Raw genomic sequence first — 21,712 nt, forward strand, 5'->3', positions numbered from 1 at the left:
CATGTGTGTTCTTCACATAGTAAATTAATCCAGCTTTTCAAACGGTGTGAAAATCGTGGAAAGCCGGTGGTGTCGCAGGCATGACCATGTTTACACGAGACTCTTCTGTGTGTCTTTGTGCACTGGGTGTCACTGAGCTTGCATTTGTGCCTCAGAGGGAGGCAGATTTAATGAGTCCATTACTCATCAGATGAGCTTCAATTCTCAGGACTCTTAGCAGTTCCATTATGAGGAGAGTGACAGAAGTTAACTTACAATCGGAAGAGGGTGTGACCAGAGACAAGGACTGGAAGAGGCACAGGCTTCAGAGAGTAAACGGGGTTTCTCAGCTCTCCGCCTCAGGCATGAAACTCAGATTTAAGAATGAGTTAGCGTGTCAAGGTTGCGTGTCTCGCAGCAGACCACGCCTGCACCTGTCAGGTGTTCTGTGGCATGTCTGTGTTTCGTGCAAGAGATCGTGTGTCTATGTGTGTGCGTGTGTGGCTATAAGTTAGACAGTAAGACATGTTTACATGCGTGCTTGTGTGTGTGTGTGTGCTCCTTCCTCTTTTTTTTTTTGCACGCAGCTGCACACACCTGTGATTTACCTTACACCTGCAATGGTTACTGATACCAAGTTATCTCTTCAGGGGTGCAGTCACTCCTCTGCTGGCTCTCTCTTTTGCTGACACATTCAATCTGGAAGCTTATACTGTATGGTGAGTTTTCTGTCACCCCTCAAATATCCCAGTCACCTGCACATGTGGCTTCGACTCCTCAAACCCAAACCTGAGACTTGTTACCAGTGAGTTGCTCGTTGTCTTATCCTGGTTGAAAAAGTGATTCACAAATAAACTGTGTTGTCCTGGGTCAAAAAATGTGGAGGAAAAACATTCTCTTGGTGTGTTTCACGCTGGGCTGATTAGTAAGACACAACACGACATCAGCTGTGAGGAAAACAACATGTGTTTTTTTTTTTGTTTCCTGGGTGCTCCTCTTCCTTCCCACCACCCAAACACATGGAGGGCTGGTAAAAGGTACAACCAGATATTTCCACTATAGCAGTTATCGACTGATCAGTGCTTGCCTGTGGAAATTCATTTATTCATTGTCTACTGTTTATCTTCCACATGACACATAGGGCTAAAGGCAGGTCACCAAGTCCATGACAGGGCCAACAAGCATTCACGCTCACCTTCACGCCTATGGTCAGCAATCCCATAATATAATGTATGAATGATTCCTAGAGCATAAGTGTGCTGCAAAGCACGGGGAGCCCGGGTTTTTCCAGACATTTTCTGGTGTCTGTGGGCTCAAAACTGAAAATTGTAGTAGTATTATTATTAATTTTTGATTTTATACTGCATGGAGGCAAAGAAACAAAAAAACAGAAGAACAACAACTACATTACATTACTTATGCAGAGCTAACTGATACAAGTACACACACACACACACACACACACACACACTGAGGCCCCAGACCGTTGCCTGTCGTGTGAAGTGACAGCCGTGTCGTGCATTGAGGTGTTTTATGGGTTGGCCAGACTCTGCCAGTACGGAAATTCCATTCATAGGAGGAAATATGTGGGCAAATTTTATCGTTGTATATTTGTTTTCATTTGAAGATGCCAAAAAAATAGTTATCCATCAACAGAGTCACGCATCCAAACTGCCGAGCATATGCCTCTGAATCAGCTGTCATTATCCTGCCGGGATGACGACTTGGCCAGTGGAGGAGATAGAGGTCAAGACAAATACACTAAGGGCTTGACCCCATGTCCAGCGATGTGAGACTGTACACTGAGTGGCAGAAGGAGGTCTCGGACTAGTGAGCATCAGAATCACATCCAAGACAATACAACAGGTGACCTCAAGTGAAGACCTGCACAGGAGAAGCCCACTGAAGAACCATCATGCAAAGATCAGGACGTGGCTGATGTCACGAAATCACAGGGCTGGAAAAGGCTGGTCAGAGAGACACAGAGGCACTAATGACGGCAGGACAGGATCAAGGAGGGCGGCGATCAAGATGATGGCATTGTGTACAGGTACTGAAAGTCCCATCAAATGACCAATGAGAAGGACCAGTCAAAAAATGGTGGGATACTAGAAACAATGCGGAAAATAAAGTCACCAGGTCATACTTGGAGCTCACAATATGTGAAATGTATAACCAGAAGCCCCTTTTTTCCTCGCCGCTGACCTCCTCTCTGCCGCCCCCTACAGCCCCGAGAGGACAGCCTCGCCAGTCGCATGACAAGCGGTGAAGGAAACGGAGATAATCTCTCTTGTCTTTCTCTCACTGACATGGTTCTTAAATTGTTTCATGTTGTTTTTCCTGATTGTGGTTGCCCGGGCAACGGCTGCACTGTGCACAGTGACCGCACAACAGTGGGTGGAGCGGTTAGGTGAGACGCCTGTCACGTATACACACACGCACGCACGCAAAGATTTACCAAGATCTGTTGCTGAGGATCAAAGAATCAAAGCCACCAAAAAGAGAGCGCAGTCAAACACAGCAGATCAAAAATGAAGAGGTTTGTGTTTTTTTTCTTTTCGGAACACCCTCTCCTCGGTGGTGGGTACAAGCCCAGACAGGCCCCCTTCAGAAAGTCAGCAGTCTATAATTATCCCTCCAGCTGTTTATACCTAGGCATTTTACCTCTGACCTCTGACCCGTAACCATAATGACACTCAAACACGCTTCAGTCCCACAGTCAGTGCAGAGGATTCTAGAGTAGAGGGGAGGGGGGGATATGACTTGTACAGAAATGCTAGAACGATTAACATATGCTCCGTAGGTCACATATTAATAGGTTAGGGATAATTAATGGGGAGCAATAGTACAGCATGTGCAGTGAAACCTCAAAAGGTGTCGGTCACTTGAACATGCCAGCGTTCAAGCAGATGAAATGTTAAAGGGGGATCGTCAGTAACTTAGTTCCCTCTGCTGGTGGCACTGAGTAACAAGGTTGGAAATGAAAAGCCCTGCTCAATGGCACTTTGACAACTTACTGACTTACTGCACTCAGCTTGGATATCCAGTCCGTTCGGATCAGTGTCCTGCTCGTGAGACGGATTGACTCGGGCATTATCTCTCACTTTCGCAGCCAACTTTAAAGCTCCCTTCATCAAAACATAACAAGAGCCGCGACCAACGTAATAAAGCAACGCCAGTGATCATCCCTTCACGCCACAGTTCATTTACTCTGAGGAATCGTCGGTGCCTGCAACGTGAATGTGAAACAAATGACATGCTGCTCATCCTGATTAATGGCCACATTACATGTCTGCAGCTCATTTAACGTTTGCAAAAGTAATCACTCGTTTTATAGAAGGTTTGGTAGTTAATGCTAATGCATAAATCCATTTTGATGCTCTGATCTTTGTCACATCGGTATCTGTTATTTTGCCGTCACATTAAACATATTACAAGCATTATTTGAAGTCAATATGTAGAAAAACCTTTATTGTATAGGTTAACCGTTCTTTGCAGCTCCTTCAAAAAAGGAAAATCTTTATATATGTACTGTATGTTTGTTGTGTAGTGTCGAGCTGCCTTTCTTCTTCACGTTGGTTTCAGACCAAGAGTGGATAATATAGAGTTTTCCTGATATAGTATCTCTATAATCATGAATCTACCATTAAATTGCCTGAAAGTATGTTTAGGTGATAAAGGTGATTTTCTTTTTAAACTTCTTGAAATTCGTACAAACATTTTGCTGCACGTACTGTTTCATTATACGTGAATTAGGGTTGTTTAATGGGACAGTTTTGAACAGCATCAGCATCAGCCATTACTGTTTTAGTCCGACAGTGCAACACTGGGATTTCCTGTACTCTGTTTTCTAAAGTCCCAAGGTAAAAAAAAAAGAAGCTCAGACTTGAAGGTTGGATATGGCAGTCAGGTGCACGGGAGGCTCACAGTGCAGGTCCTGGGTTTTCATGCCGATGCCCCGCAGGCAAACTGTCAGCGACTGCAGAGCTTCCATGAACAGATTTAGGACCAGGAAGAGATGTAGACGATAAAGTTCATCGTTTGAAGCTGTTGAGCTCAGAGGCTCAGACATGAAGGCTCACACTGTGTCTTTCTCACTCTGTGTCCTGCACGCACGTCCCTCCCTCACACCACAGCATATCAGTGGTAGTGAGACAGTGCTCAGCAGTTTGGCACAGTCTAAAATGAGGCTACTTGTCCAGTTCATCCCAGCTCTGGTTTTTCGAAAGATTATTTACATGATGGCACAAAGAAAAGAGTCAAGTTCAGGGACTGCTTGGCTGTATGTCAGTGTCCGTCACTGGAACGGGGGGTCAGAGGTCAGGTATTGGTCATTAAATCTCCTTGGCCAGAGCCCCACTCCACAAAATCCACTTCCCCGCTGGACTGAGGCGGACTGTCCAGAGAGATACCCCGCCGCTCCCCAAACACCTTCTCCTGCAGCTCAATGATGTCATTGCGGATGTCGGCCATCATTAGAAGGAGGAAGTCAAAGGAGCCGGGAGGTCCCTGCAAACACATGGACACAGAATCGATGAGGATGCTTCTGCACGTTAGAAAAACTGTTTTATATACTGTATATATTGCATTTTATGCACTGGCTCTTCTATTATAGGGTGATTGTGAAGCTGACGATCTTAATTGACTTAAGTTCAACTCAAAATAAGAGATGAACAGACGCATAATAGAAGAGTTTTGATCCAAACAAATCAACAGAACAACTGAATACAAAGAAACATGTCGTTATTGTAACAGTGTATATTCTAGATGTTTTAAGCAGGGCAATTGCTATGATTTAATATATACAATAATAACATCATAAACTTACAGGTGGTCCTCTGGGACCTGGAGTTCCTCTGTCACCCTGCAGATGACAAACAGCACAAATTCATAAACATAAACTAGGACTTTACTTTTAACAGACAGAAGTGTTTTACACTGTACATGCCTGTCCTATACTATCGAGCGATATATATAAAAATAATCACACATATGCATACATGTATATGCATGTGCACTTGCAAATACTAAAATACTAAAAAAATACTAAATTCATGTATAGCACATAACATATGGTACGTGTTAAATTCTTATTTTTTTTCTATTCCTCTTTTGGCCTTTTGCACAGTCTCTGAAATCACATTTGCTTTGCTGTCTGGCAGTGACTTCTTGTTGGCTTTAAACATTATTTGTCTTGAAGCCAAAAGGGAAAAAAGAAAATGTTGCTAAATTTATCGTGATCTGATTTTAAATTGATTTTAAATGAGTTGGACGGAACCAAACCAACAGTGTTTATGTTATTACAAAATAACACAATCTTTGGGTGTATATACACTCACAATCCAATTACAGCGAAATGAGACGTTTACTGCAGATAATGCAGTGCAGACACTAGAGGGCAAGAGTGCAGCTTCACACAAACACACGTACTGTACAGATAAATCATTCATTAATCCATCAAATAAAAGTATATCATAATGACCTTTATTCCATCTCTTCCTGCTGCTCCAGGCGGTCCCTGTATGTGTAAATACAACAAAGTTATCGGACATTCTGAAAGCTCTGATGACTGATGACGCTGAGTCATCAGAGTCCATTAATATACACAAATGATGACATGGGATGAATTCACACAAGATATTGGTATACAACCTTTAATGATGATACATTTTTATAATCTATGAATTTGACCTGGTTTGCTGATGAATTCCTTCACCCTTTCATGGTCAAATGTTATTTTCTGATTCGCTGTAGGACTGAAGGTGTGACCACCAGGTGTTTAGCATAGATTTCAACTATCATACGTAATCCTGGAGTATGAAAACACTATGATGGCAAAATTGTGATGGGTACTGTAGGTTTTTTTGGTCTTACCACTGGCCCCCTGCGGCCTCTTTTGATATGTTTCATGTCAGGTTCTGGACCCATGGGTCCCATGTCTCCCCGTGGACCAGGCAGACCGCTCTCTCCTGGGTCTCCTTTCTTTCCAGGTTGTCCTGGGTGTCCTGGTGTGAAGAAAGCAACAATAATAATAATAATAAAAAGCCTTTTCAAAATGGTGAAAATGGCACACTAAAAACGACAATATAATAATAAAAAGCAGAGAAAAGTGTCGGCCAAGATCTTCAGACGTTTTCAGTTTTTAAAAATAGCCAAAGCCTGCTTTCACTTTAATTTGAATACAATCTTCTTCAAATAAATGTATATATATATAAATATAAACACATATTGTGTGTAACATTTTATCTCAACATTACCAGGGACCCCAGGAGCTCCTGAAGGGCCCGGCAAACCAGGAAGACAAGGGCTGTCGGGACCTTTTCCTGTCCTCCCCAGGGATGGTTTGTCACTGCTGTTAGCCAGACCAGGTACCTACAAACACAACAATAAGATTAAGAGGAAGACAAATCTAGTGTCATCAACTAGTCGCACTACGCAGCACACTCTAAATGGATATTTGCTAACACTTTAGATTAGGGAACACATATTCACCATTAATTAGTTGCTTATTAGCATGCATATTAGTACGGCGTTGGCTCTTAATTAGTCATTATTAAGTGCATATCAATGCCTTATTCTGCATGCCCTTATTATCCAACCAGTAAGCCATTAACTAAGCGTTTCCCCTCAATAACCTCAGAATTATTGCTTATTAGTAGCAAGTAAGGAAGTTGTTGTATATGAATTTGCTAGTATGGACTTTATAAGGTGCTACATGTGAATAAGCAACTATTTAATGGTGAATATGTGTTCCCTAATCTAAAGTGTTAGTGAATATTTTAATTTCCAACACAGCCGGTTTCTTAGCCGTGTTGGCATCGGTCACATCAGAACATATCAGCAATCGCAGATCTATCATTGATACGTCACCTGGTTTGGCGACTGTGTGTTTCCCAGCCTCAGCTTCAGCTGCAGCAAACTGTTTTTCATGTTCATAAAATCTTGACAGGTGAACGAGCAAGTGCCGGCACTCATCGAGGTGTCTGACTTTCCGGAGGAACTCACTGCAGAGCAAAAAACATGAAGACCTTTTACATACTTCTCATGTTACTCCAATTACTGACAACGCTCGGATTGTGTCGTCATGAATTACAGTTGAAACGGACACAAGAGATAAACTTACAGTTGTGTACGGGGATGCAGGAGCGTTGGTCTGCTGCGAGCACGTAGCCGCTGCGACAGCGACACAGGAAGCTCCCCACTGTGTTCACACACTCGTGATCGCACTCACTGCTGCCCGACAGCGCACACTCATCGATGTCTGCGTGAGAACACGAGGGAAATCAAAATCTGACGGACGACAACGTGAGTGATGAAAAGAAAGTGAGCAAGAGGCGTTGGCATTAATAACTGATACAGCCTTGCTATTATTGGATGAAATAATCTTTTATTTTCATTAGTATAACTGCACATAGGTCTACATAAAAGTATCATCATCTATATTAATGGAGCAGATTTTGTAATAAATCTACTAAATTAATAGGTGGCATAAACTTTCTTTTTTTACAGTGACAGAAAAGCCAAACAATTCATAATTTTCACATCACACACTTCATAATAATCTAATATCAAACACTGTAAAATGTCAGTTGATTTTCCTCTCCTCAAAGTGCCTGGATTAAAACCTTTTAACAATAATAAAATGCAATTTAGGCTACATTGCATTTTTTTTTTTTTTTTCAAAATGGGAAATGCTGTTGATTGTTGGGTTATTTATTAGATTAATAAATAACACAGGATACAGAGACCACACAAATGAACTCTTCTTAGAAATACAGGTTTTCAAATGTCCAGAAAAGATTCCATTTAAAACAGTGCCAATAACAACATTCAAAGCAAGAGATCATTTACTTCCTAAATTAAATAAGACGTCCTTTTCAGAGAGACACAGGGGAGATCATGTAAGAATGCAAGTGTGCCAGTGTGTGTGTTTGTGGGTTACATTATGGAACAGATGAATTAGAGCAGTTTATAAAAGAATATCCAAAATACACATTTTAAATAAATATCAGAATGAAGAACAGCAGTTTCATCCAGGACAGTGATGGACATATTCTTGTGTTGTACTGAGAGCATTCAAATCTCTATATCTATCATTGAATAACAGTCATACGGATGACAGGGCGGGTGGAGCACTAACCTAGACAGTAAGGAGATTTGTGGCTGCGGTGTCTTTCTCTGTCAAAGCGGTAACCGGGGTAACACGTGCAGACGACTCTTCCGAAGTTATCGGTGCACTGCTGCTCACACGGTGACGCAGCGCACACGTCTACACCTGAAGAGGGAAGAGAAAGCAGACAGTGTGTGGACTGAGCGCGTGGAAGTTACGTAAACTGCTCTTCACATCCACAACTGGGAACTGACCGCTACAGCTTCTACTGGACTTTTGTCTCTTTGACATGTCAGGGTACAAAAAAAAGCACTGCTAAACGTTCCATGTGCTCGGGTCAGTGTCGCAATGTCGTGCATTTGAAAAGAGCCATTGTTGAGGAAAACATCCGATCATGAAAGCACCAAAAACTGTGTCTGCACTCATTCACCCTGGTTCATAAACACTAAGTGGTGAATGTCTAATCAATGGCCTGGATTTATATATTTATTACTCACAAATTGGACACTTGAACATAATGATCTTGCATTAAAATACATTAGACTTGGTTATGTGCTGTGAGGCCACATGAATCCAGGCCATTCATACTTCAATATAAACCACTGGCTTATGTTTTTGACATCAATTCATTGCAAACACAGATTAGTAATGATGAAATCTTACTAAGTTTATGCTGGATTCTGTACAAACAGATGCTCTGTGTTCACATACTAGTGTGTTGCATTAAAGAGCAAAGGAGGCAATCCTGATCAATATTAAGACAAATACATCAAAATCATCTGTGTAATTAAGTCCTGTCAACTATGGTATGTCAAGAGTGTCAGGCACAGTTGCATCAGCTGACTCTTTTTCTAAACCCACCTCTGTGTGAGAACAGTGTCCTCTCGTGGTCGGTGGTAATCGGTGTTACTGTTTCAAGGCATTCAATCTTTCCCAGAGACAGAGTTACAGGAGATTTCTTTGGTTCTCTCCCAGCTTTTAACTTAAGATGTTAAGTCATAGCTGTGTAACATGAAGGGAAAATTTGTCTGGGTACTTTTTTCAAGTTTATATTCTGGTGATTGTTCATTTTGATTCACACGTCTCCATGTGAAGGCACGACACTGATTCCTGTTGCCTGTAATAAATCTCATTACCAAGCTGTCACCTAGATATAACTTTGGAAATAACATGTGATATAATTTTTTTATTACCATTATAATTACAAAAAACTAGGGCTGAAACAATTACTTCAATAATCGATTATTATTCGATTACTAACTGAATGAGTAATTTTCATTATTAAAACAAGTTTTATTTTATAGTTTTAGCTTCTTAAATGTGAATATTTTCTTGTCTCTTTGCACAAAGAAATCATTAAAACTGAATTTTCGTTTGTGGACAAAACATTTGAGAACATCATCATTTATCAGGTTTGACAAACACTGATCAATATTTTACCCAATTAATCGAGAAAATACTCGACAGATAAATCGATTATGAAAATAATCGTTAGCTGCAGCTCTAGTGGAAACTGGATTAAAAACAAGACATTATTATCATTAAAAAAAAACTCTCTCCATCAATTAACATCATTATTACAGTACTGTAAAGTGTTACCTGAGATTAATTTATCAATCATATCTCTTGTAAAAGTCTAGTTTAACAACTCAAATATTCAAGTCAATAAATAATATGAATTGGGTTACAATAGTCAGTCACCTTTAAAAAGTGAAACACTGACCATGACGCGTAATCCCAGTAAGATTATTTAAGTGGGTGATTAAAGCAGCAGCTGTCTCTGCCATAATCACAGTTTGTCAGTGAATCATTTCCTGGAACTCCAAATGACCAATTACTCTAAACGGACAAAAGGTCAATCACAACATTATCAGAACGTCTTTGGAAGACTGTGTTTACAAAGATCACGTTACATAACGTCCCATGTAACCATTATCAGATTAGAGTGTGTGAAGTTCAGGACTTCACGAGGCTTAAAAGGACAGTGTGTGTGTTTTACCTACTTTCAGGAATACACTGGCCCATCACAAACCGGAACCCCTCACAGCATTTTCTCCTGAAAAAGAGAGAGAGCGAGCAATCACACGCTTGCACTATTGTCAGATAAGCGCCGACAACCGTTCAGCTTCAAGTCATTCCAGAAATAATTGGACATTTTGGGTAAATAATATGCACATTTAACCAAAAGTTTCATAGCACGCTCTTAAACACTGAGAAAATATGAAGCTGCATGACATTTAACAGTTGGTCTTTCCCAGGTGACGCGGCTTAATGCTCGCAAATTAGACACTTAAATCATGTTTAGTTTAAACACCTGGTTCAAACTAAAAGCTCAACATCAAACACACCGTACAATAGAAACAGCCAAAGCGTGACTACACGAGTTGGAAAGATGATGTAACCACTAAGCACCTGGATAAAGGAGACCACCCTGCACCAATCTGCACACAACATGGGGAACAAACGCAGAAATACAGAAATTGCAACTTAGACACTGTATTTCCCTGTTATAAACAAATAAACAAACAATCAATATCAACAACTTCTACTCCCATTTGAATTGCATTTACGGTGTCTGATGTGTGTGATGTAACACTTTTATGGTGGTGGATGTGAGATTCGTTCAACTACACTGTTGTGCAATGAAATCCGGGCAACAATTCCTCCCCAGAAATTGATTTATGGTGTTTGGCAAAGACGCTCATGCAGACATCCCACAACAATCCGCCACATGTTACAGACATTACAGATGGAGAAACTAAACTGGAGCAGCGCAACAAATATCACACACACGGAATAGAAACTGTCCTAAAAAACCATGCTACCAGAGGTCACTTCACGTGCCGGCTCACTCATGATATACCTTCAAGGCAACAAGATGCTGATGGAATGATCTGTGGATGTAGATAAGAGTCCAGTGAAGAAATGATCAGATTTTAGTGCTGATGCTGCAACAGATTCAGGATTTAAAACAACAACAACAAAGGCAAAACCTTTGTAAGATAGTCAAGTTATTTTTAATTAATATATAATAGTAAAAACTCGTATAAATCCTCTTTATGTTACTGTTCAGTTTGGTCTAAATCCAGATCCTGGTCTGTGTTGACACTGTGGAAATCAGTTAAACAGGGACATGTGGTCCATTCAGCCACGGCACCATTCATTATGCCACAGTTTCCTTTCATCAACATTAAAAGGCGACATAGAATGCTTGTATCACACATATATGTTAGTTATGGAGGTCTACTTACATATATTAACTTGTTTTCATGGTTAAAAACCTCCTAATCGCTGCAAACGAGCCGATCAAAATATCTCCTCACTGACGCTCTCATCAGCCGCTGTTTCAGACCAAAACCACACCCCCAGAACGTGGACTGTGTTGTGATTGGCTAGCCAACGAGAGCTTTCCTACTGTCCTGTGATTGGCCAGGTACCTGGAAGTGACGTAATAGATAGGCCAGCTCTCAAATACACAGCTCCCCCTTCTGGCATGGTGGATGCTCTGCATCTCAGCAGCTACAACGAGAGTAGAAGTTCTTCTTCTGCGGTTGAATGTACGCAACCGGATGTGCCCGGACTAGTGCCCGCACCAGGAGGCGCTACAGTGGTGAGGATTTCTGATGAGGACATCAAATTAAGGAAGTGCTGATCCTCTTCGCAGAGCCCAGGAAAACAATACAACACTATTTTCTCAGCAGTAGCTGAACTGTTTGTTCTGAAACTTTAGGGTTTCATAAACGAGGTCATGACGCAGATACACACACAAACGCAGCTTTAATTAGAGCTTCCGGTCTATGTGGGCTTTAAAGTCAAACATACTGTAGTCTATTGATATTAACAGTAACAACGCCAGTCAGGCGTTTGATTACAATATAACTTTAACATCTCACTACACTTAAGTTTGATTAAATATTTTAAAATACGAAAACTGACTTCATGGTAGTCTCAATTGAAATGATTTCTTTTTTTGAAGAAAGGTCGAACATAGGTGCAGTGTCAGTGAGTGTCAGGTAAAGACAAACCTTTTTGCTTTCTAGTTCAAATCTTCATCATTCGTCACTGATTAAACATACTTTTTTTTTCCCCCTACAGAAAATAATATTTTAGCATGGTAGTCACTTGCATTAGTTAAAAGGACAAACGTTTATTTCAATTGATTACAGCTGTGGATTTGCAGTGCAAGTGAGGAATTTAGTATTTCAAAGAAAGTGGGTCGTGTAGAATTCAGGTGTAGTGTCAGTAAATGTTAGGTTGACACAGAGATATAGTCTGAAACGTGTGTAATTACAACCTCCAGTCTAATCTGTATAGTGCTGCGGACTTAAAGGTCCAGTGTGTGAAATTTAGTTGAAATGATTTTTGATTCAGCAAAAATTGATGGCAAAATGATTCTACCTAAATGTTTTGTGAGTGTACAATGACCTGACCTGATCGTATGAATTGCTGTTTTTCACTACCCCATAATGAGCCTTCTCTTTATGCCAAGAACCAACAGATTTTTACAATATCTCACAATGGCGTATAACTACAGGCTTCAACACAGGTGAGCAACGCCACATGCAACTTCACCAACTGCAGAATTGTACCTACTGTATCTTTAACAAGAGCAAAGTTGCCATTCTGCTTCACCAGAGCAGCCTCTCAGAGTTGAGCCACCTCGTAAACCCCGTTACTCACACCACTCTCATGTCAGCGTGGAGGGTGCTGTGGCGAACAGTCGCTCTGACCTGCGGTAAGTGCGCGTGATGCAGTAATTGGTGTGCGAAGGTGAGGGAACTCGGTCACATGTTGTCCAGCTGAGTGCAGCACCACAAACGCTTTCCAGGCAGAGAACGTTCATGAGCGACCAGCTATCACAACAGCGATTAACACGTGCTATAACCGCATCGCAATTTAATCACGACTCCCTTTAAAAACAATTATCATACGATACGAAGTCAATTCTCCTGAGGACTCGTGAGAAGAGGATTTCATGGCAGTGCGTCCAATTGAGATATTTCACTAAAGTCCAGATGTCGATTGAGCTACGATGAGCAGCAGCAGCGGCAGCGGCAGCAGCAGCAGCAGCAGCAGCAGCAGCAGCAGCAGCAGCGAGGGTGAAGGGAGAGGCGACCCGGGTGTTTACGTTTTGGGATGAGAAAAAATGTTAGTCAGATAGGCAACATGCTCGACGGTCAACGTGACACAAAAACACCGAGGATTACACTTGATGGCTACAATGAGCAGTGTGCGAGTGTGTGAGTGTGAACCTGTATTTGTTACCTTTTAGGAACCTTCTCTGGCATAAACACTGACCTTGTCAGGACCAGTAGTCCTCATGGAGACCAAAACCTGGTCCTGAATGAGGCAGAATCTAATTTCTGAGCAAATTTGAATTGTGGTTAGATTAAGATTAGGGTTAGACATTAACTGGTTATTTTTAACATTAGGGTTAGGGCTTTGTTTAGGCTGGAGGTCAGTGCAGTGTCTCAAGAGGAAGAGCTGTGCAAACCTGTGTGTGTGTGGGTGTGTTCCAGATAATCCTCATGTTGTGGGGACCTGTGGGGACTTGTCTTCCTTAATGGGGAGAAAAAGCAAAGTCCCCATAACGTAAATGACTACATTTTAAGGTGAAGACATTTTTTAAGCTTAGGTAATGGTTACGCTCAGAGTAGTTTTCTGCCTGTCTGTGTTTGTGTTCATGCAGAGTCCATGTGTACATTAAGCACGTGTGAGGGCCGGGATACCATCCAGTAATTGGGTACAGACTTTTAATGTTAGTCTGGGTTTATTAGAGAGAGCGATCCATGATATTTGTGCGCTCCCTCTCCTCCTCTTTTCTTTTTCTTGTGCTATCTGTGCATTTTACTTGCATTGGGCCGAGCCTATGACTTGAAACATGTCCGTTCACATTCACGCCGCTGTACCGGTGTCTCGTTTCACTGTGCACTCTGCTGGCTCGCTAATTTCTGTCCGTCTCTCTTCCCCTCACGCTGATGTGTGTGCTGTTGGCCTCAGTGTTGACCCCATCCATGAAACTCTGTCCATCTTTATTTTTATACAGACAAATACTTTTCTGTCCTCTAAAGGTTTGCTGAGGCCAGGAATCCTTGAGGCCTTTAACAGCCACGTTTGGTTTACACCACTGGACTGAAGTGGACTATCTGTCAGACAGACTACAGATGTTGATTCAATATGTTTAAAAGCTTATGTTGTTGTTTCAATCAGTGTCCAAGGACTGAACGCACAGATGGGTAATTACTTTGATCAGCGATCCATTTTGGTTCTGATTTCAAATTTTATATTTAGCAAATGTTAGCAGTCTGTATTAAAATACACTTAATATAACCAGGTATATCTACCATTTAGCGAATGGTCGACATTATACATCATATCTATATGTTCTTATAGTGTTGAAAGTTTCTATTCTGCATTGAACCCAGGTTCATGTGTGTCCCACTCTATTGCCTTTTCTCATTTTGGAGGCCCACCGTATTATTTATATATGTAGTAATTTGTACATTTCACAGCTGATTCGCTCTGCATTATGAAAACACGCCGACAGCAGAAGGTTTGGACAGGAGTTGGCAGCCTCGCTTGGCATTTGCAAACGCACACTGTCCGTGCGGATATCATTTTTGCAACCGCTGACTGCTGGTCCTGACAGCTACTGGACTGCAATTAAAGAAGTGCAAATGACTTGGACGTAGCACAGCTCCGACGAGGCCCCCGGTCAGATCCCACCGAGGACTTTGCTAAACCTCTAACTGCAAATGAAATGTCCATCACTGCTGACATGATAAAAATATGTACTCCGCTAAATTAGGGTGATTTTTGATTTGGGGAAAAAAATAAGCAAAATAAAACATGAGTCTCCCTCAGAGGATCCGGATATTGACTCGACAAATCTGTCTAGGACCCCATTCCACTGCTGCACCAACATTCTACCACCAGTCATTTACCTGCTCAGTGAGGGCTTTAACCAGACTGTCATATACAACCTCAGTCTGCAGCAGCAGCTGCTGCCAAAATCAGCACAGAGGCACTGGAGGAAACACCAAGACAGGGTCCAGAGGCAGGCATGGGCCTGGATCACCTTACCTTTGTGAAGATTATGTACTTTGGGGGGAGGGGGGTTCTGTACTGTTTTCATCCAGTGTTACAGAGATGTATTTGTACATTTGCAGGCAGGAATACAGTAGGTTGCAACGACAAGGAAAATCCATCATAACAAATGCTAGAAAATCCCTCTAACGTGCATCACTATGTGTTTTTTCCTCTTACTTACAACAACATGAAACATCAGTAGTTTTGCTCCCTCGTTATAACTTTCTAAACACATCCCAGCTCGTTTTTCACTTTTAACTCACAGCAATGCGGGATGACGTTGATGAAGAGGGGGAGGAAATGCCACAAGTAAGAAATGAGGGAGGACACTGACAGGAGGAAGAGGAGGACGCTCAGGCATGAAGGTTGTTGTCATATTAGAGTGTTCTCCCTCTTGGGGCTCTGGTGGGGAGGAACACAGGAAGTGAAGCCCAGAGGAGGTCAACGGCCTACTGACACACCAGGACAGGAGATAGACCGTGTGTGTGTGTGTGTGTTAACATGTTGTCATTTTGATGGATGCTTCTTACTGATGTGGTTCATACGTGTTACAATTACAGCATGTTGTAGCCATCAACTGAGCTGTAATTTATTTTAAAGCTCACGGACGAAAGAAGTTCAAAACTCTGGCCGCTCGTGTTGTCTATGACAATGTGACGATAGATTGTAGTGAAGCACATTAGTGTGATTCTGTGGTATAACACTTTTTTGGGAGCTTTGCCATGGTCAAAACATTTGTGTGTGTCATAGGTGCTCCAGTGAAAGCACATAGACATTGGCAAAACTAAAAATGTACCTAGAAGTTCTACCTTTATAAATGTCATAAATACCCTCAATTTAAACATTTATGTTCAAGAAAATCCACTTAAAATGATCAGTTACAACAACTCCCCCATAAAAGTTAAAGCTGTTGCTGCACAGCTGCATGTTAAACACTTTTGGGTAATTGTGTGAGTGTTCACTTTAACTTGTGTGAGTATACATATGTAAAGGTGTGAGCACCTCCTCTCTGTTTATTTGCTTGTCCACTTCCAGGACCTAAGCCTCGGGGGAAACATCAGAGCAAGAGCCTAACAGAGAAAGCTTTGACAAAGAGCACATGAGGTCTCAACCACTTCCACCAAATGTGGGCTGACCTCCACTCCTCCTCCTCCACCTTGCCCTACTCATTTCATTCTCCCATCCTGATGCCTAACATCCAAACTTTAAATCACTAGCTCAAGGATCACTGGGACATTTTATGATACAGCAATTGAACATATAGAACTACTGTGTTGACAAAAACCAACATATTTTTACTACTACAACAAACCCACTTAGACCAGGATGGCCTCGCTGGTCTCCAGTTACATGTACAGCAACATGTTTACGGCGGTAACCAAACATGTGATGTCACGACTTCTTCTTATTAGCTGTTGTTAAACATCCTGACTTCTGGCTCCGCTCCAAAATATGTAAGAATTCCTTTAAAAACCAGTCGAGGCCCCAAAATAAGACGAATGCCAAAGAAAATAAGTGAAACCATCTCACTGGAAAGGTTATTAAAAATGAGTTAGCTCTGCAAAGACCGTCGTTACATCATATACACAAATCCTCGGACACCACAGTAGAGATTTACAACAAACTTGATGAGTAAGAATGACGCAGCATCGCATTAAGTTCACTTTATAAATCAGGAGTTTTCAGCACAATCTCCCAGTTAAGAAATATCTTTGTTTGCGGTTGCCTGTTTTCATTTGTATTTGTTTTAAGAAGACTTAAAGGACTTAGTGGTTGTAATGCGAGTATGTGTGTGTCTGTGAGTGTGTGGTGTGTGTCTGACAGCATCTCTCTCAGTGGTCTGTGGCCCCTGTGACCTGTCCAGGCTCAGCGTCACTGCAGGAATGTGGCATCTCTGACCCTCTGAGCCGCTTTCTGTGACAGACGTGCACGTGTTCCGCTCTCTCCAAGTCTGCAGACGTTTGCAGCGTTGGTATCCTACACCAGACGGCAAAGAATGTTCGAATGGAAAAGATACCAGAAGGAACGGCTACACAGGCTCTATGTTTACCAATAGGTAAAATCTGTTCATCAGAACAGATTCACAATATTATTGCGGCTCCTTATTGTGGCACATAAATAAAAGAATCACAATGACTGTATGTTAGAGAGTTAGAAACGTTCAAGTCACTCACATGAAATATTAATTGATTATAATAGAAATTCACCATGATTAACTTCTGTCCCATCACTAACTGCCAACATTCCAAAAAAGTATAGTATTTCTGTACAAAGCAATGTGTTTACATCCTTATTAATTATACTATTTATTTCAAATATTATTTCAAATATATGCCTAATAACATCTGAATCACAAAAAAATATAAGTGTATGAATTCTTTGACAACACAATAATGAAACACACAACGGAAAACAACATCAGCTACATAGTTTTTCCTACCTTGTACATTGTAAGTAGTATTTTTTTGTCCTTCATTACAACACAAGTTGAACCATGTGGGAAAGTCAATAGTCAATAAACTGCACTAAATCATCTTATTATTACTTTATCCCATGGAGTGGGAGTGAGGTATTGTTTTTGGTGGCTCTGTGGTTCTGTCTGTGCTTCTGCACTTGCCAATATGAGCAACAGAGGCCGACAGAGGCTTGTTGCGTGAATGAGGTGAAGTCTGCCGTTTCTGATTGCCTTGTTTTTCACTGCACTGCCCTTTGCTGTTGTTAGTGGAAAGTTTTTGGGAAGAACGTGCGACACAGACAGTCGGTGACTGATTTTCTTATGTGAATATAAGGGCAGTAGTAGGAGTAAGGAGGATAAAGAGGGAACAGAAGTCGACACATACGTGCTGGAGAGAAAACAGCTCATCCGTGAGGTCAAGTAATGATGTGTGTCTGGGAAGCGTTTGTACCCGAGAGACCAAGAAAGTCTTCCAGATCTTCTAAATAGCTGTGCGTTGTAGGGAAATCCTAGAGGTGAGACATTTGTGACGGTTTTCACTTGCAGCTTGCCAGCAAATTCCACTTCCTCTCATCTCAGTTTTCAAACTTTCGTTGCATGAAACAGAACGCCATACGTGCCGCCACATGCATCGCCGCTAATGCTCGTCAACTTCAAACAACAGTGCAACAGCGTGGTTCAAAATCTGTTATTAATTGGCCAGTGATTTGTTTTGTTCAGGTATGAACAGTGACAGAGCCATAAAAGGGGCTAAAAGAACCTCACTAATCTGGAGCAGATTATATATTATGCAAAAAAAAAAAACGGCCTGTGTGTTTGTCCTGAGGGCCGTTCAGGTGCACACTAATCAGAAAAAGATGGAAGATGATGGCTGGCATTGTTTGGGAGGTCCGACTCTGTTCTACAGCTCTACAAAGACAATTAAACACCCGTTAAACCAAGGAAGAGTAACTCAAAGGCCTCGTAAAAGTTCTCTCTAAACAACTGAATCAGAATCAAAATACTTTATTAATCCCTGGGGGGGAAATCGGGGACAGTGATAAGTGTAATGAAGAAGCAAAACTCAAGAGCGCTATAGCTCTGCTGAAAGAATCTTGTGTCCGCTCCAAGTGTGAGAAAAAGGAACAGGTTACTGTTCCCACAGCTGGGGGTTTGTTGACTGTCATCCAAAGTAAACAGAGAAAACGCTTACAGGAGAAAAGAGAGTGATAGTTTGAATAGGACGTCCCCGTGGACAGTCTGTAAGCAGATCGCGCTCAGTCCAAATGTGCTGCATTTAATGTCGGTGTGCTGTTTGTTTCCCCGTGGCGAGAGTTTGGAGATTTCACCAGGCATTTTAATGCTCTGAAGGTGAAGAATGACTTGATCCACTGCATTAATGATGAGGACTGAGCTGCAGACAGAGCTGTCAGTGACTCACCAAAAAACCCTCCCTGGATGATTAAGAGCAGGCTGTAGAAAGAAGGAATATAATCCCCAGAAGACAAACACATGTGCATAATATGTATATGCACATGTGTTTAAAATGTTCTCCTAGTCAGTAACAACATCTATACCTTTGCTTTTTAAACTCACACTATAGGAGTTACTGATCATTCTCTCAACCTAAAAAATAAATCCAAGTTCTCTGATTGCATCTTCCCCTGTGAACTAAATATAGTATTTGGTTTGTTTGATGATGTTTCACCATGTTCTGGACAAAACATGGACTGGATTAATTGTGAAAATACAGATTAATTTATAACACACACACACCCATCTTATATTCAATCCAAACATACATGGACACATGCACAAACAAATCCACACACTACTCATAAACATGTGTCCTAACACACACACACACACTGATGGATGCATCTGGTCCTCGTTACCTGTTTCAAAGTCAAATCACCTCCTTCTGTTCTTCACTCAGAGGTTTCCTGCTGTTTGACATGAACCTATTTCACCAGTGACATTATAGTTTTATTACATTGAGAGCACATTTGATGCACAAATAGTATATTTCTCAGGACGGATAGACCTTGAGACTTAAAGGTCCAAAGGTGTGTGATGTTTAGGAGCTTATTAGAAGGAAGAGAATATGCTATGCTTTGTGCAAAATCCCTATTAATATATATAAAAAAGAATTGTATTCTCATATCCTTATTGGAATGGGAAGGTCACCGTAGCTCCCTTTCATTCTGCTCCCCAGAGCAGAGGAGTCCACCATTTGAAAATAGCCATGTGTCATTTTAACCAGATACAGATGAGTAGTAATTCACTGATGTGATGCATTCTCTTGCTAACTGCATCTGTCTCCTATACAGATGTGTCAACTGTAATCATCTGTACACAACGTAGTCTATTCCCTGCTACAAAGTCATGGTCTACCTTTTTCGTGTAATTGCACACAAACACACTCGGACACACCAGCGATGAAGTATTTAAGATGATCTCAGTTTTTACTGTTCAATTAAAAGAAAAGAAAGAAAGGGAGGCAGTAACGCAACGTTACTGATGTCATTCGAAGTGAAACACCAATAAAATGTTTGGACATTGCCAGAAAAGAGCATGAGACACACAAATAAGTGTTAATTCGCCCCATGACCACATTTGAGCTCTCGCATCAGTAAACACATTACGCAACTCAAAACAGGTGCAGTGGTTAGCGCTCTTGCCTTTGCAGCGAGAAGACTTGGGTTCACAAAAAAGGGCCTTTCTGCATGTGTGGGTTTCCTCCCACAGTCCGATGGTTGGTTGGTAGTCTCTATATGTGGCCCTGTGATGGACTGGCGATCTGTCCAGGGTGTACCCCGCCTTTCACCCTATGTCAGCCGAGATTGGCACCAGCGCCACCCTTTGACCCTCATGTGGAGGATAAAGTGGTAGACGATGGATGGATAAATTCAAAACAGGAGAGAAACATGTCACTCACTGCAATTCTGAATATTTGACTGTACAGCGATTGTGGAAAATTGATGTGTATGTAATTTAACAACTAATCCTCAGTGTTTGCTCATTGTGTGAAATATAATATTGTTATTAAGGTTTCTTCTTTAGTATGCTTTTATGTTGTGACAGGGGTGTCAAACATACGGCCCATGGGCCAGAATCGGCCCATCAGAGGGTCCAGTTTGGACAGTTGTGAGAGAGAGAAAGAGAAGTAAATAAAGAAAAGATGAGCAGGATGGATAAATATGGACGATGGTCAGAATAATAGATGTGAAGACTGTGAGGAGCACACGTGAGCAGAGCTGCTGTTCTTCTTTGAAATAATCAGTCAGCAGCAGCATTATGCCACATGTACGACTCATTGGAGTAGGAAGCCAATTACAAAAGAAAAGAAGGAAAAACTCAGCAGCCACTCTGATTTCCCCTTCTTGTTCTTTTTATGGATCTTCACGTGGTTTTCCAAGCAAATCTCCCACTGAGAGGAGCACTCAGCCAGGGTGCAGCTTTATTTCATTTGGATCAAATAAAATACCTCCGTTTCCAAAGCACCCCCACCACCCGACACCAAACCCACCGAGGTTCTTCATGCTGTGCATGTTTTCCCACATCTTTTATTTAAAGTATAGTTGAAGTGGACCATTGACCAAGTGGACCAGCGAGTACAACAGTGAATCACATGGACCGATATTGATTTATACACACTTTGTAGAAACTGGCCGCTCTGTATCTCCATGTGCTCATAGCAAATAAAATTCATTAAAAGAGGGAAAGACGAGAGAGAGAGAGAGAGAGAGAGAGGGAGAGAGAGAGAGAGAGAGAGAGATGACAGGATGATCCTTTTATGATTCCCAGCAATTCTTTCAATTTTTTTTTTTTTTATCTTTTTGATGTGTCTTATCAGTAAAACGGCATCATAAATACACTGTGTTTATGTAACACAGTTACTCAGTTAGTATGCAAGCGTGAAACTAAGAGTACAGATAGAAACTTTATATTTACACACAGAATGAAACTAAAGAAATGGGACCAAACACAATAAAACCGAGATTTGTTGAACTCTAGAAATATAATAAAGAGATGTTTCAGAGGTGATTTAAAATATAGTAGTAGGGTTTATTTGTTGAATAACATTTAAGCTTTATAAC

General features: G+C 41.3%; 1 protein-coding gene across 1 annotated transcript in view; it reads right to left on the reverse strand.

Moving 5' to 3' along the window:
* Positions 1-3,419: 3,419 nt before the first annotated feature.
* LOC122772491 (collagen and calcium-binding EGF domain-containing protein 1-like) overlaps positions 3,420-21,712 on the reverse strand; it is a 31,247-nt gene continuing 12,954 nt past the window's right edge. Inside the window, exons 3-11 of the mRNA XM_044030595.1 lie at positions 10,093-10,145; positions 8,120-8,254; positions 7,103-7,240; positions 6,850-6,983; positions 6,237-6,351; positions 5,854-5,984; positions 5,462-5,497; positions 4,808-4,843; positions 3,420-4,488 (exon numbers count right to left, since the gene is read on the reverse strand). Of these exons, the coding sequence (XP_043886530.1) occupies positions 4,300-4,488; positions 4,808-4,843; positions 5,462-5,497; positions 5,854-5,984; positions 6,237-6,351; positions 6,850-6,983; positions 7,103-7,240; positions 8,120-8,254; positions 10,093-10,145 (967 nt within the window). The 3' untranslated portion in view covers positions 3,420-4,299. The remainder of the gene's footprint in view (positions 4,489-4,807; positions 4,844-5,461; positions 5,498-5,853; positions 5,985-6,236; positions 6,352-6,849; positions 6,984-7,102; positions 7,241-8,119; positions 8,255-10,092; positions 10,146-21,712) is intronic.

This window comes from Solea senegalensis, linkage group LG7 (assembly GCF_019176455.1).
Source record: "Solea senegalensis isolate Sse05_10M linkage group LG7, IFAPA_SoseM_1, whole genome shotgun sequence".
In the NCBI taxonomy this organism is placed as follows: domain Eukaryota; kingdom Metazoa; phylum Chordata; class Actinopteri; order Pleuronectiformes; family Soleidae; genus Solea; species Solea senegalensis.